General features: G+C 59.4%; 1 protein-coding gene across 1 annotated transcript in view; it reads right to left on the bottom strand.

Annotated features, from left to right (window-relative positions):
• PRKCB (protein kinase C beta) overlaps nucleotides 1-12,594 on the bottom strand; it is a 113,103-nt gene that overhangs the window by 45,195 nt on the left and 55,314 nt on the right. Inside the window, 2 exon segments of the mRNA XM_086622614.1 lie at nucleotides 5,089-5,217; nucleotides 6,514-6,625. Coding sequence (XP_086478740.1) covers nucleotides 5,089-5,217; nucleotides 6,514-6,625 — 241 coding nt within the window.

Raw genomic sequence — 12,594 nt, 5'->3', positions numbered from 1 at the left:
CTAATCCATCTCAGCTAATCGGGCTCTGGGCCAAATCCTGCCTCCTACCAGGACGCTATACAGGACGCCTGGTGCAGCTGGAGCCGGTCCATGCCGGGGACCAACAGCCACCCCAGCCCCGCGATGGAGCACGCCCGAGGCAGGGAGGTGACGTTCCCCCACGAGTGTCCGGGGGAGGCAGCGAGGGGGTCAGGGCCGTCCCAGCCGCCTCCATCTCGGGGCCCCCGCTCACAGCCCCGGGCTTCCCTCCGAGCCCCGGGATGCCGATCATGCACAGCTTGTGTTGATGCTTCAAAAGAGCAGACGCGCTCGCCAAGAGCGCAGATCTAAGTGCTTTGCTGGATGAGACGCAGATTGTTTTGTGCCCTAATTAACAAGGCCCTCGGAAACCTCCCCTGTTTTGGAAACCACCTTTGGCCGGGGGAGCTGCGAGCTCCGGCATGGCACGGGGGGACACTGCACAGCCTCCCCCTGCCGCGCCAAGGGCACAGAGCCACGGCCAGCTGCCGTGCAAAGCAAAGCGCAAGCACGGCCCTTGCCTACGGCTGACCCTGGCACGGCTCCGTCCCTCCATCACGGTACGGTTTGGGGGCAAAACCTCATTTCTCAGCAGCGAGGCTGGGTTGGGTTTGAACACGTTTCCTCCTTTCCTGATCTTTGCTTTGTGAGCTGCAGACGGCGAGCGCTCCCCGCGCCGGAGGCAGCAGCGTCGCCTACTGCTGCCGCACGCAGAGGAGGACTCCGGTAACGGAGCTGGTTTAACCAAAAAGCTGTGTTTTCCCATCAGGAGGAAAAGGTCAGCTTTACAAAGAAAAAAATAAAATTTGAAATACCAGAGAAAGAGAAAGAAAAACACACTGCTGAAAAGCATATGGCAAATTCCCGTCACATTTGTCAAGTCGATAAAAACAGAAGGATTCGGTTCACTGGCAGCCGTGGCCGTGCCGGTGCTGCCATCTGCAGACACCAGCCCTGCCCAGCCTGCTCCTTCCCACAGCCCAGCGCTTCGGCACCTCTCCCATTTCCACAGCTGTGATGCTCTTCACCACGGGAAAGCTTCCCAAATTTCTGGGCAAGGGTCTCCACACCTGGTGGGACAGAAGGAAGACCTTGCCTCAACACCAGACTCTGCATTCTACCACGCGGCTTGGACCAAAGGTGCCCGGGCACCACAGAAAGCCCCTCAGAACAGACCCTGCCCCTCCACCACTCCAACAGCTCCGGTCCGCCACGGCACCCCACGCTGCCCGCTGACACCAGCTGAGAGGAGTGTTTAGGAGAAGCAGGACCCTGGCGCTGAAATCCACCTGCCACGATGGGCACCACTGCCCGTGCTGACTGCCTCGGTGCCCCCAGCTGAGCCCCTGCCCGCTCCGTGCTGAGATGGGGACAGACCTGGCACAGGGAGAGCGTGTGTCGTGTTGAAAAATGCTGACAAATATTTGGGATTGACACGGGGCAGCGGGAACAGTGGTCCATCCGTCCCATAGTGCAGCCGGCCCCGGGGCCACGAAACCCCATCCACAAACTGGACAAGGTCCACCTTTAAGTTGGTTCTTATCTCACTGCTCAGACCTGGTCTCCTTGCTTTGTAGAACCCTCTTCCCCCTTTCCCACTAGTCTCTGTGCTCCTTTGTGCTTTGACTATCAGTTGCCACAGGTCTTCTCCATTCCGAACTGTTTCCAGCCCCACGGCACCCACTGGAAGGGCAGGCGGGTGGGCAAGCAGCCAGGCTTCCACTTGCAACCCCAAACCCCCCAGCCTGAGCACCCCGGCACTGGGGCTCTCCCCCTGCAGCCAGCACTGCCTCCCCACCCCTGCCGGGCTCGGGGTGCTCCGCCACCCACCCATCGCCACGCTGTCGCTCACGTCCTTGACAGAAACCCACCCCCTGCCCGCCCCAACTGGAATTTCTGCAGAAAACGTGTAAAGGGCACTTTCCACCAGAAATCTGCTCCAGCAGAAGCCTGTCTGCCAGCTCAGACCGCTGCCCCCCGTGCCAGGTCCCCACGGGACCCACTGTCTGGCCGCATCCCCACGGGCCACCCTGGGGTGGTGAAGCAGATGCTGTAGGAAGAGGCACCGGTAGCTGTTTTGGCACAGCAGCCACTGGCACAGATCCCTCTGAGCAGCCCCACGTTGGCAGAGCAGCTGCCAGCCATGCCACACCACGGCTCCTCCAGCCCGAACCCCCGTGCCGCTCTGCACCAGAGCCCCCATGACCACCCCTCCACCACGCTCTCTGCCACCTCTACGAGCCAACTGGAGGGCCAGTTTTCCAGCATCTGGCCTCTCCCTGCCAAAATCCTGGCCATACAAACCCAGTGGTTATTTGAGGGCTTTGTCTTTCTGGAGCAAAGAGTCACCAGGCGAACGGAAACCCCTTTTGACCCACTGGAGAGGAGCCAGAGCCACGGCAGCACCAGCCATGGCACCACCAGCCACGGCACCCGGCTCCCACGGCTCCCCAGGGCTGGGTGTCCACGTTTGCCTCGGGTCTGAGCAGACCCTTCCACCCCCCCTCCGAGTTCCGGAGCGAATCCGGAGCGCCAGGCGGGAGGGAAGGCTGGACCCCCACCCCGGCAGCCCGCACGCAGCCTCTCCTGCTCCCACTCCTCCATCGGCCGCGTGGCAGAGCTGGAGGGCACGGTGCGTTTCCCTGAATTCTGGAAAAGCCAACAGATGATGTGTTTCACCCACGCCTCCGTAGAGGGCCAGAAATAAAACAGTCTTTCAAACCCAGCTGAAGAAAAGAAAATCCAGCTGCACAGGATGGGGCCGGGGGAGTTTCTCCTCTGCCTGCGGAGCTCTGGGAACGCGGCGCCGGTGCCAGGGAGCTCGCGGTGCCAGCAGGAGGGTGAGCCCTGAGCCCCATCGGTCTCTGATGGGGCACTGGGTACCACCCCCACCCCATCCCCTGCAGGGAAGGTGCCCGGGAAACAGGACGTCTGTGATAAAGTCCTGTGTGGTTCACTGAAGCTCTCCTTTAAGGATAAATAAAGCCAAAAATAAATAAAATCAAAAACCTACAACTTTTTTCCATTTTTCATTAATGTTTTCAGCAACTTGGTACTTTTCTCGAAAATGTTTCTGATGACTCTCAGGCCAGAAAGGATCCACGTGCCCGGATCACACCTGAGCGTTTCCTTACGGGAGGCAGAAGTCACCCGTGCCACCGCCTGCCCACCCTTGGCAGGAGCTGCCGTGCCCACCACGGACCAACACTGCCCTGGGTCTCCCACCACCCTGGGGCCACTGGCTCAGCCACCCCTCGCCGAAGCAGAGAAGGGGCAGGTGGGGCTGGTTTGGGAGGGCTGGAGCCCCCCACCGGGATCACAGCCGTCACAGCTGTCCCTGCTCGGATCTGCTCCACCAAGCCAGCTCTGCCAAGCAAGGAGCTGCCAGCCCAGAGCAGGGAGACCTTGGCAGCCCCACACCCTCCCCAGGGGATAAGGTGCCATCGGAGCAGCAACGAGCACAGTGGGACGCTTTGGAGCTGACCCCATCCCACTGAAACAAATCCTACGGATGTTGTGGCATCTCCTGCCGCCAGCCCTGCGAGATGCTGGAAACCATCAGCCCGGGACCCCCGGGGCTCGCTCCGAGGAGCGGCCAACCTTCACGGCGTGGGCAGGTGGGCAGCATTTTACACCCCGTGGTCTTAACTCATCCTGTGAGTAAGTGCCAACAGCTCAGCAGCCCCTGCGGAGACCGGAGCCGCCCGGAGCTGCCTGGTTACCCGGCGTGGGCACACACCTCCTGCCCCCGAGCAGCGCCGGGCTCAGCCCTCGTGAGACAAACCCCAGCTCTCCTGCAAGCTGTCGCCCGGAGAGCCCTCCCTGCCGCCCACCCCTGCCAGCACTCACGCCGTGAGACGCCGGGCACCGGCGCCCGACGGCGGCACGTTCTCAGTCTGATCTCTCCGTGCGGAGGACAAGAGGCATTACGAGAACGCGGCTTATGGGATGCTTACAGGTCGTGGGGAAAGCGATATCTTCTGGGAACTCAAAATCCAGGTGGCAAAAGCCTTGAGAGACAGGATAATCCTGTCTCCTGCCGCAAACCCAGACTGGAGGAGTTCCAAGACAGAGGAAACCGTGATGGGTGACAAGGGGTTTCCTTGTGGGTGGCAAACAGATCCCTGGGACACTCAGGGCAGGAGCCTGGCACTGCCCGGATGCCTGCAGCCTCCTCCAGGCCTATCTCCCACTGCCTGGCACAGCCCCAGACACGGATGCCATGAGACAGCACTGCCACTTGGCATCTCCCTGGGGATGTACCCACGTGGGATGGCTCCTGCTCCTGCCCACTGCCCATCACTGGACGCTGGCATCCCCGTGTGCCACGCCAGCCCGGCACAGCTCCATGGCAGCCTGCCCTGTGGGTGCGGTGCCGTGCTCCAGCTCCACATCGGGGCTGGGAAACGGCAAGGAAACACGAAGAAGGACGGTTATCTGCACCGCAGGGGGGCTGACGTCCCTCTGTGCCCCGTGTACGGCCGCACCGCAGGGACAGCCCCCCCAGCAGCCTCCGAGCACCAAGCAGGGAAGCAGGAGACGCCGCGGATACAGGGGAGGCCATGGGGTCTCCAAATCGGTGGAAGAAGGTTGCAAAGCTCTGGTCAGATAAAGAGCCACCCGAGATTCCCACCGAGACCCGTACGGGCGCAGGTACCACGAAAGGCACGGAAAGAACAGCGGGAAACGGACGTTCACTGTCACACGGATGGCACGACACAAACCACGTGCTTTTTCACGTGGCACAGCCAAACGGAGGGACCTTCTGCCGCTCCTTCCCGGGGTGCTGCAGACGCTGAAGTTTTACGTAATTCAAAACGCAGTTTGAAAAGTCTGTAACTGGTAAAGCTGTTTGATAGGGATCATCCCTGCAGCCCCAGCAGCGGGCTCGGAGAAGGGTCAAAGCCTCGTCCTGCCCCGCCAGGCACCAGCTCCCCACCAGTCACACACCAGGCACTGCACTCCCTGGACCTGCCGTGGTTGGCACTACCATCAGCACGGCATGCACCAGCAGCGAGGGACAACTGGGTGATGCCGCGTGCAGGGTTGGTGCCCGGGTCGCACACCTACCTACGACGGTGAGCACGTCCTTCTCGATGTCAGCCCGGATGTATATCCGTCCCCGGCGCTCGGTGTGGTCGGTCCCACACAGGCTGGGGACGTTCATCACGCAGCGCTTGTGCACGTTCATCATACAGGCTGCGGGGCGGAGAGAAGGAAAGGGCCATCAGCGCTCCTGTCCCTTTGGGGTGTTCAGAGGGGAAGGGGGAGAGGGGAAGAACTCATCCTCCTTTTAAATGGGAATGTTTGCGAGGGATTCTGGGCTGAACGTGCAGCGAACGGACCTTCGAACGCAGCCGGAGACTCCGGCAGAGCCCGGCCTGGCACAGGGACCTGCCACCACTGGTGGCTCTGGGTCCTGCCCACGGCGATGACGGGGCCTTCAGCCTTTCCTCTCCTCTAGTTACTTGAGTTTTGCTCATTTATCAGACTTGTCTTCCACCACACCCACAGCGCAGTGCTGAGCATTCAGCTCGATTCACCAGGAGCTGATAGGGGCACTAAAAATTACCTGCGTATGTGTATACATCTATACACATATAAAAATTTATATAGAAAATGTATAAATATGTATATATATAAAAATATATTTTAAAGAAATTCATTTCCACTTGGTAATGTTTTAGAGGTGCTAATGAACACGCTGTTCCCCAACACTCAGCAAGCTTCTATATTTACAAAGGCTGGCCCGTGGCGAGCAGCAGCACGTGCCGTTCCCACCGCCGGCACACCCGCGCCGTGTGTTCCCAGGCCTGGGAATTATGTCCAGGGCAGGATTAACCTGGAAAATAATCAGTCTCACCCTCCATCCTCTCTCTCTTCTTTTATCTCCCACTTTCTCCTCTCTGTACAATAATTCTCACGGTGCTCCCGTGCCCGAGGTCAGGCTTGTGCAGAGCCACGTGCTCCGGAGAGGCCACGTCACCGCAGCAGCCACCGCCACCGCCACAGGGTGTCAGCCGGAGCTGGCGCTGCCAGAACCCAGACCGGGAGACGGTGCTGAGGGTGGGAGACGGTGCTGAGGGTGGGGTGTGGCGGATGCTTGCAGGGATGCAGAGGAGGGGGGGATGCGGGTGATGCTGCAGGGATGCGGGGTAGGGTATGCGAGTGATGCTGCGGGAGGGGGATGCAGGGGATGCTGTGGGAGGGGGATGCGGGTGATGCTGCGGGGAAATGATGCAGGCAGGATCCCCCCCAGCCGGATGCCCTTCCCTCCCCTCTCCGTGCGGGACTCAAGGGGGCCCCTGTGAGAGGTGAGAAGGTGCCCCCCAGCTCATGCCCAGCCCCTCGGGTGCCAGCAGCGTGTTCCGCACCGGAGGCAGAGGGGACAGGCTGTCGGCCGTAGCTCAGGCGGGCTGGGAGCCCCCACCCAGCCCCTCGGGGTGCCCGAGCCCCCCCACTGCTGCAGCCGCAGCCACCGGCTGCGTCACTTACTGTCACATTTCATGCCCTGGTGAATGAGCCCGTACAGCAACGACCCGCAGTGGTCACAGAAGGTGGGGCTGGAGTACGTGTGAATTTTGAATTTGTGTTTGCTCCGGGGATCCTAGGAGGAAAATAAAAGATAAAGATTATAAACTTCCATCAAATATTGGCAAGGCACCACCGCTCGCCGCGCTTCACGTGCCAGCTGGCTTCGGAGGTGCTGTTAATGGACTTCAGTCAACTGCCACCAACCGACGTGGACCTTTTCCAACAGTCGCCAAGATGCAGCCTTATTGCTCTTGATGTGTGTTGCCATAACGATGCAAAAGCATCGCACTGCCTTGGCTGGGATTTACCGCCTTCAAATAACTTGGTCCTAGCACAGAAAACACCGGGTGACATCGGAATGTAAGAACCAGCATCAGGGCTGGACACCACCCAACCTCCACATCAGCCCAGCGGGGTAAAGCAGAACCTCCCCCATGATTTCCTTCTGTGTTAAGACTGCCCAGTAAACATCTCTGTGCACCAGTGCCAACCCCTCCCCAACACGTTCCCAGGGAATCCACCTGCTTATGGTATATTTTAATATTTTGAGCTTTCTTAAAATCAACGGCACATTTTTCTGCCACAGCAGAGCATGCAAAACCAGGAGAGCCCAGTTTATCCCAGACACCGCTCATGGTCTTGCACAGGCACCTTGTGAACATCCCTCCTGGACTCCAACAAGGATCTATGGAAGTTACAGCCAAACAACTGCAAATGAGAAGCAACTTCTCAACAGGGAGATCGGATCAACCGCTGGAACAAACGACTGAGGCAGAACCAAGGGTTTGGTATTTCTGGGTATCCTCCACGCAGGACAAGACAATTGTGGAAGCCCGGATCAACGCTCAGTTCCCAGCCCAACGGGCACACCGGGGCAGAGCCGGGGCGGGTGCCAGGGCAGGCAGTGAGGTCCCACAAGGAGAGCCCCGAGCGGCACAGCTGTGGAGAGGAGGGTGCTGGGTGCCTGCCCGGGCGCTCCGCAGCAGCACAAGCGAGGGGGAGGACTCTGGTGAGCAGCACTGGCTTAATTTCATCCCGGGTTAATTGGTGGAGGGTTAGGGATAAGGCATGGCTGCTGGCTCGGTCACTTGAGCTGACGGGCTTTTTAATGGCCTGGAAAGGCGCCCGGGCACCAGGAAAGACACCTCTTCAGGGCACTGGAAGCTAAGTAAATAGATAAAGAGTGGAGTCAGAACCGAGCTGTAACAGAGCTGCCAATACATTACCTTCCCCCAAAATTAATTTTCCTACTGCAATTGCGTTGAAGCTCTCAGTTGCATTAAGCACCAACACTCTGCATTCCTTCGCAGCATCCCAGATAACCTGAGTGACACCAGAAAGGTGGACAAGTGGTTGAATCATAGAATGGTTTGGGTTGGAAGGGACCTCAGAGATCACCTAGTTCCATTTCCAGTGTTTGCTGGAGATGGAGCACCCAAGAAAATGAAAAGCTTTGTTTTGTCGCCATCCCAGGAGAACGGAGGTCCCTGGGCGGCCAGTGGGACCCCGAACACACGTCCTGCAGACCCTTGGCCCAGTGCCCACCACTCGTCACACCATGCTGTGGAGGAGGGCAACGCCGGGGCAGCTCTGCCGTGCGCCCACCACTGCGGGACCCTCCGTTGGCAGCAGGACGAGGGCAGTGGGAGGGGGCAGGGGGGCAGCTCTAGCAGAGGGCACGTGCCAGCTGAACCTGGTGTGTGACACGGGGAGGAATCGCCCCCAAATGCTCCAGTTTCTGCGTTCCCTTCTCGAAACAGATATTCCTGTCCAGGCAAATGAGGGCTTTAGTCATTCATAAAAACCACAGGCTTCGTGCAAAATGAGACAACGTCCACTTCACGCGAAGGATGTTAAACTCCCACGGGAATCATAGAATCATAGACTCACAGAACGGTTTGGGTTGGAAAGGACCTTAAAGATCATCTAGTTCCAACCCCCCTGCCATGGGCAGGGACACCCTCCACTACACCAGGTTGCCCAAAGCCTCATCCAACCTGGCCGTGAACACTTCCAGGGATGGGGCAGCCACAGCTTCTCTGGGCAACCTGTGCCAGTGCCTCACCACCCTCAGAGTGAAAAATTTCTTTCTTATATCTAACCTAAATCTCCCCTCTTTCAGTTTAAAGCCATTGCCCCTTGTCCTGTCACTACATGCCCTTGTCAAAAGTCCCTCTCCAGCTTTCCTGTAGCCCCTTTAGGTACTGGAAAGCTGCTATAAGATCAGGTAAAAAAGCCAGAGATGGAAAAGCAAAGTGTGGCCCCAGCAGCGCTGCGGCAGCGAGAGCAGCCGGTGCGGGAACGGCCACGGTTCCCCAAACCGCTCCCTCAGCATCCCAGTCCCACGGGCAGGGACCCTCCGCCCGGGGGGGACACACTGGTCCCTCACGGGGACAGCTCAGGCTTCACCTTCTGCTCCCGCTCCTGAGGGGCTGTTTTGGAGGTCTGGCACCCAGAGGGCCACAGACCGGAGGGTGCAGAGGTGATGGGGGCAGCCGGGCACAGGAAGGCAGAGCTGCTTCACCGGCTGCCGGGGCGCTGGGGGCCCGTTTTACCTCGACCAGTGCTTTAGAAGGTGCCAGAAACCGGAAATTCTGGATATCATTTTCGAACAAGGCTGAAGTCGTTTTACAAAGAGGCTATTTTCGTACCACCGAGACGGGGATGACGAGATCACTGCGCATGCAGATGCTGAGAGACTTAAAACAAGAACGGTTAAAAAGAAGTTTGCCAAGAAAAGCAAAGGCGCTCCCCTCCTCCATCCCTCCCGCGCAGGGCGGCCCTGAGGGACGGCGCGGGAACAGCTGCCTTCGGAGCAGAACTGGCAAACGCCATCAGGAGTGTTCCAGTGCACCGGGAGGCTCTGCCCTCTCTAACCAGCGCTGCCACAGATCGTAGAATCATAGAATGGTTAGGGCTGGAAGGGACCTTCAAAGGTCATCTAGTCCAACCCCCCTGCAAGGAACAGGGATATCTCCAACTAGATCAGGTTGCTCAGGGCCTCGTCCAACCTGGCCTTGAACGTCTCCAGGGATGGGGCATCCACCACCTCTCTGGGCAACCTGTTCCAGTGTTCTACAACTCTCATGGTAAAAATTTTTTCCTAATATCCAATCTGAATCTACCTCCCTCTATTTTAAAACCATTACCCCTTGTCCTATCACAACAGGCCCTCCTGAACAGCCTCTCCCCATCTTTCTTGTAGGCCCCCTTGAGGTACTGGAAGACCGCTAGAAGGTCACCCCGGAGCCTCCTCTTCTCCAGGCTGAACAGCCCCAACTCTTTCAGCCTGTCCTCATAGGAAAGGTGCTCCAGCCCTCTGATCATCTTCGTGGCCTCCTCTGGACCCGCTCCAACTGGTCCATGTCCTCGGAGATCATCACCCTCCGAGCGGGGGTACGGGAGCCCGAACGCGGGAGCCGGATGTTTGCCGGGAAGAAGAGGAGCAGCTGGTGACTGCGACCTGGCACCCTGCGAGCACCGACCATCGGAGCTCGGCAGCAGGTTCCTGGTCCGAAACGAGCCCGTGCAATGCTGCACCCCTGACTGACCACGGCGCCGACTCGCAGAGCAACCCGCAGCGCCCCGTTGCCCCCGGGACTGCACACGCCTCCAGCTGCGCCCACCACGCTGGCCCTGGCCATCCCGCCGCGGGCATGGGCTCTGTGGGCCAGGCTGGCAGCAGCCCAAGCTCTCCTGCTGTCCCAGGAACAGAAGAAATTCGATTCATAAGTGAGTAATTGACCCGTGGCCAGCACAGCCCGGCTGGTCCCTCGCTCAGGCTCAGCAGCCACCTGCGCCCTTCTCTAGGGCTGTGCCCACCACCCAGCTCGCCCAACTGCCGCGCTGGCGCAGCACGCGCTGTCCTGGTGAACCCTGATGGAGATGCTGGTGCAGGAGCCATAGCTCACCGATGACGTGCAGGCTGGTGGCACTGATCACATCGACAATCCATGCAGCCAGGAACACGTTGGCTCTTGCACAGCGTCTGTCGGGGCGGCTCCGGGCAGGGGCAGCACTGGGCGAGCAGCGCAGCAGGGACGGGCAGCGTGGGCACCGTGCTCCAGCTGCTCCTCACGCAACGCCCGCATCCCGGCAACGGGCAGCAGCGCTCCACCATACCCAGAGCTGCAAACGCTGCTGTGCCAGACGCTGCCATGGCTTTTAGGTGCTTCTGCACTAAATTCAGCTTTGCCCAGCTCCAGGCGCGCTGGCATCGCCTCTCCCCAGGCAGGGAGGAGGCAGAGGGAGGACCAGACCCTTCCTCAGCCATAAAACAATTTAAAATCACGCCCAGCTCTCTTGGGTTCATCTCTAAAATACGTTGTCATGAAGGGCACTCAGGTTTGTCCATGGCCCCAGCTCCCTCTCCAGCACCGCCTGGCCCCCCGCAGCGCCCGGCTGCCCCGTGCTCCGCAGGGAAGCGTCCCAGACCCCCCCCCCCCACCCCAGCTGATGCTATTTTAATCCTTTGCACTGTCAAAATTTCCTGGACTCTACAGTCTGCAGAGGTTTGATTCTGCTTCCCCCACCTCATCGCAGAGAGAGCTTTAAGTTCTTCCGAAGAAGAATTAACACGGCTCACGCGGAGAGGCCATTTTAGAGGGAATTTCACAGCAATTTGTGCAGCCAACGCAGCGACAGCTCATTGTCTGCACCCAACGACGCGCAGGCACTGGGTGTCAAACCAAAAACCTTGACTTTTTTTTCCCTATAGACAGAAGTGGCCCAAGAGGGCAGCTCCTCTGGCCAGCCCTCGGCGACAGAAGGGCGGCAGCGCGGCACGGCTGGCAACGTGCCGGCAGCCAACGCGCCCGCGGGCGCGAGCGTCGCGGCTTGGGCTTCCATGTCAAACAGGCAGCCGCGGGTAAAACCTGCCCTTGACAGCTTTCCTTGACAGCTTCCAGCACGTTAATATATTTTTATTGACCGAAGATCCCATCTGCTGGTCAGACAAGTGCGGCGGGACACGGCTGACCGTCATTCTTCTCTGGCTGCTGCCAACACTGAACAAAACACACTCTCTTACCGAGCAGCTAAAAAAAGCCCAACTCAGCTTTTTTTTCCCCTGAGCAGCGTTAGCATCTTGACATCATTTAGAAACGTTCGTTATCCTCCACGTGCCCCCAGAGCCGTTTTATTACGGCAGCAGCAGCGCTCCCCTGGCACTGCGCAGCCCCCAGGCTGCCCCGAACAGCCCAGAGACCCCCGGCACCCCCTGCCAGCAGAACGCTGCCCTCCTGGACCCCCCCCCCACCAGTGCCAGCTGGGGGGGCACAGGCTGCAGCACCCACCCCAGCTTGGACGCGGCCGTGGGGTCCGGAGGCAGGGCAGGGTGCGGAGCGGCCACCCTCGGCACCCGCTGCCTTACGCGGAGAGCTGGCATCGGAGCGGGCGTAATCAGACACGCACATGCCAAGAAAACGAGAGAAGGGCTTTTCAATTAGAGGGCTGAAGGCATGTGCAGGCTGGCAGGAGAAGGAGCCGGGCTCCGGCGGAGCCAGGGAAGCACCAGAAGGTGCTGGGAGGGAGCACGGCGGATACATCTTCATCCCACGGGAACTGTGAGCGGCTGCCCGCGCTGGCAGGAGCGGCGAGCGTGTGCCCCGACGCGCAGGGCAGATGGCACACGGCGAGAGCCGGAGAAGTTAATTAGCACAACAGAAGAAAGCAGCGAGTTGCAGCAAGGCTGTGAAGATCTGCTCGTGCACCAGAGCCGGGGCACCCCAGGAGTACGGGATGAGGAGAGATGGGTGTCCTGCTCTCTAGGGCAGGGCTGGGGCAAGAGTGTGCTCAGTGCCTTCAGGAAAGTCCTGGATCAATGGGCTCGTCTGGAGGAGGAGGAGGCAGCTGCACGTCCCACCTCCAATACACAGAGAGCCTGGGACTCAACACTGCCCTGGGCACAGGGACTATACCCCTTCCCAGCAGAGGAGATCCCAGACAGGAGAAACTTGAAGGCGCTGATAATTTTCATCATAGATTCACAGAAGGGTTTGGGTTGGAAGGGACCTTCAAGATCATCCAGTTCCAACCCCCCGG

Source organism: Tauraco erythrolophus, chromosome 17 (assembly GCF_009769465.1).
Source record: "Tauraco erythrolophus isolate bTauEry1 chromosome 17, bTauEry1.pri, whole genome shotgun sequence".
Classification (NCBI taxonomy): Eukaryota; Metazoa; Chordata; class Aves; order Musophagiformes; family Musophagidae; genus Tauraco; species Tauraco erythrolophus.
The sequence above is the reverse complement of the archived record's forward strand: the minus strand, read 5'-3'. Positions and strand labels throughout refer to the sequence as shown.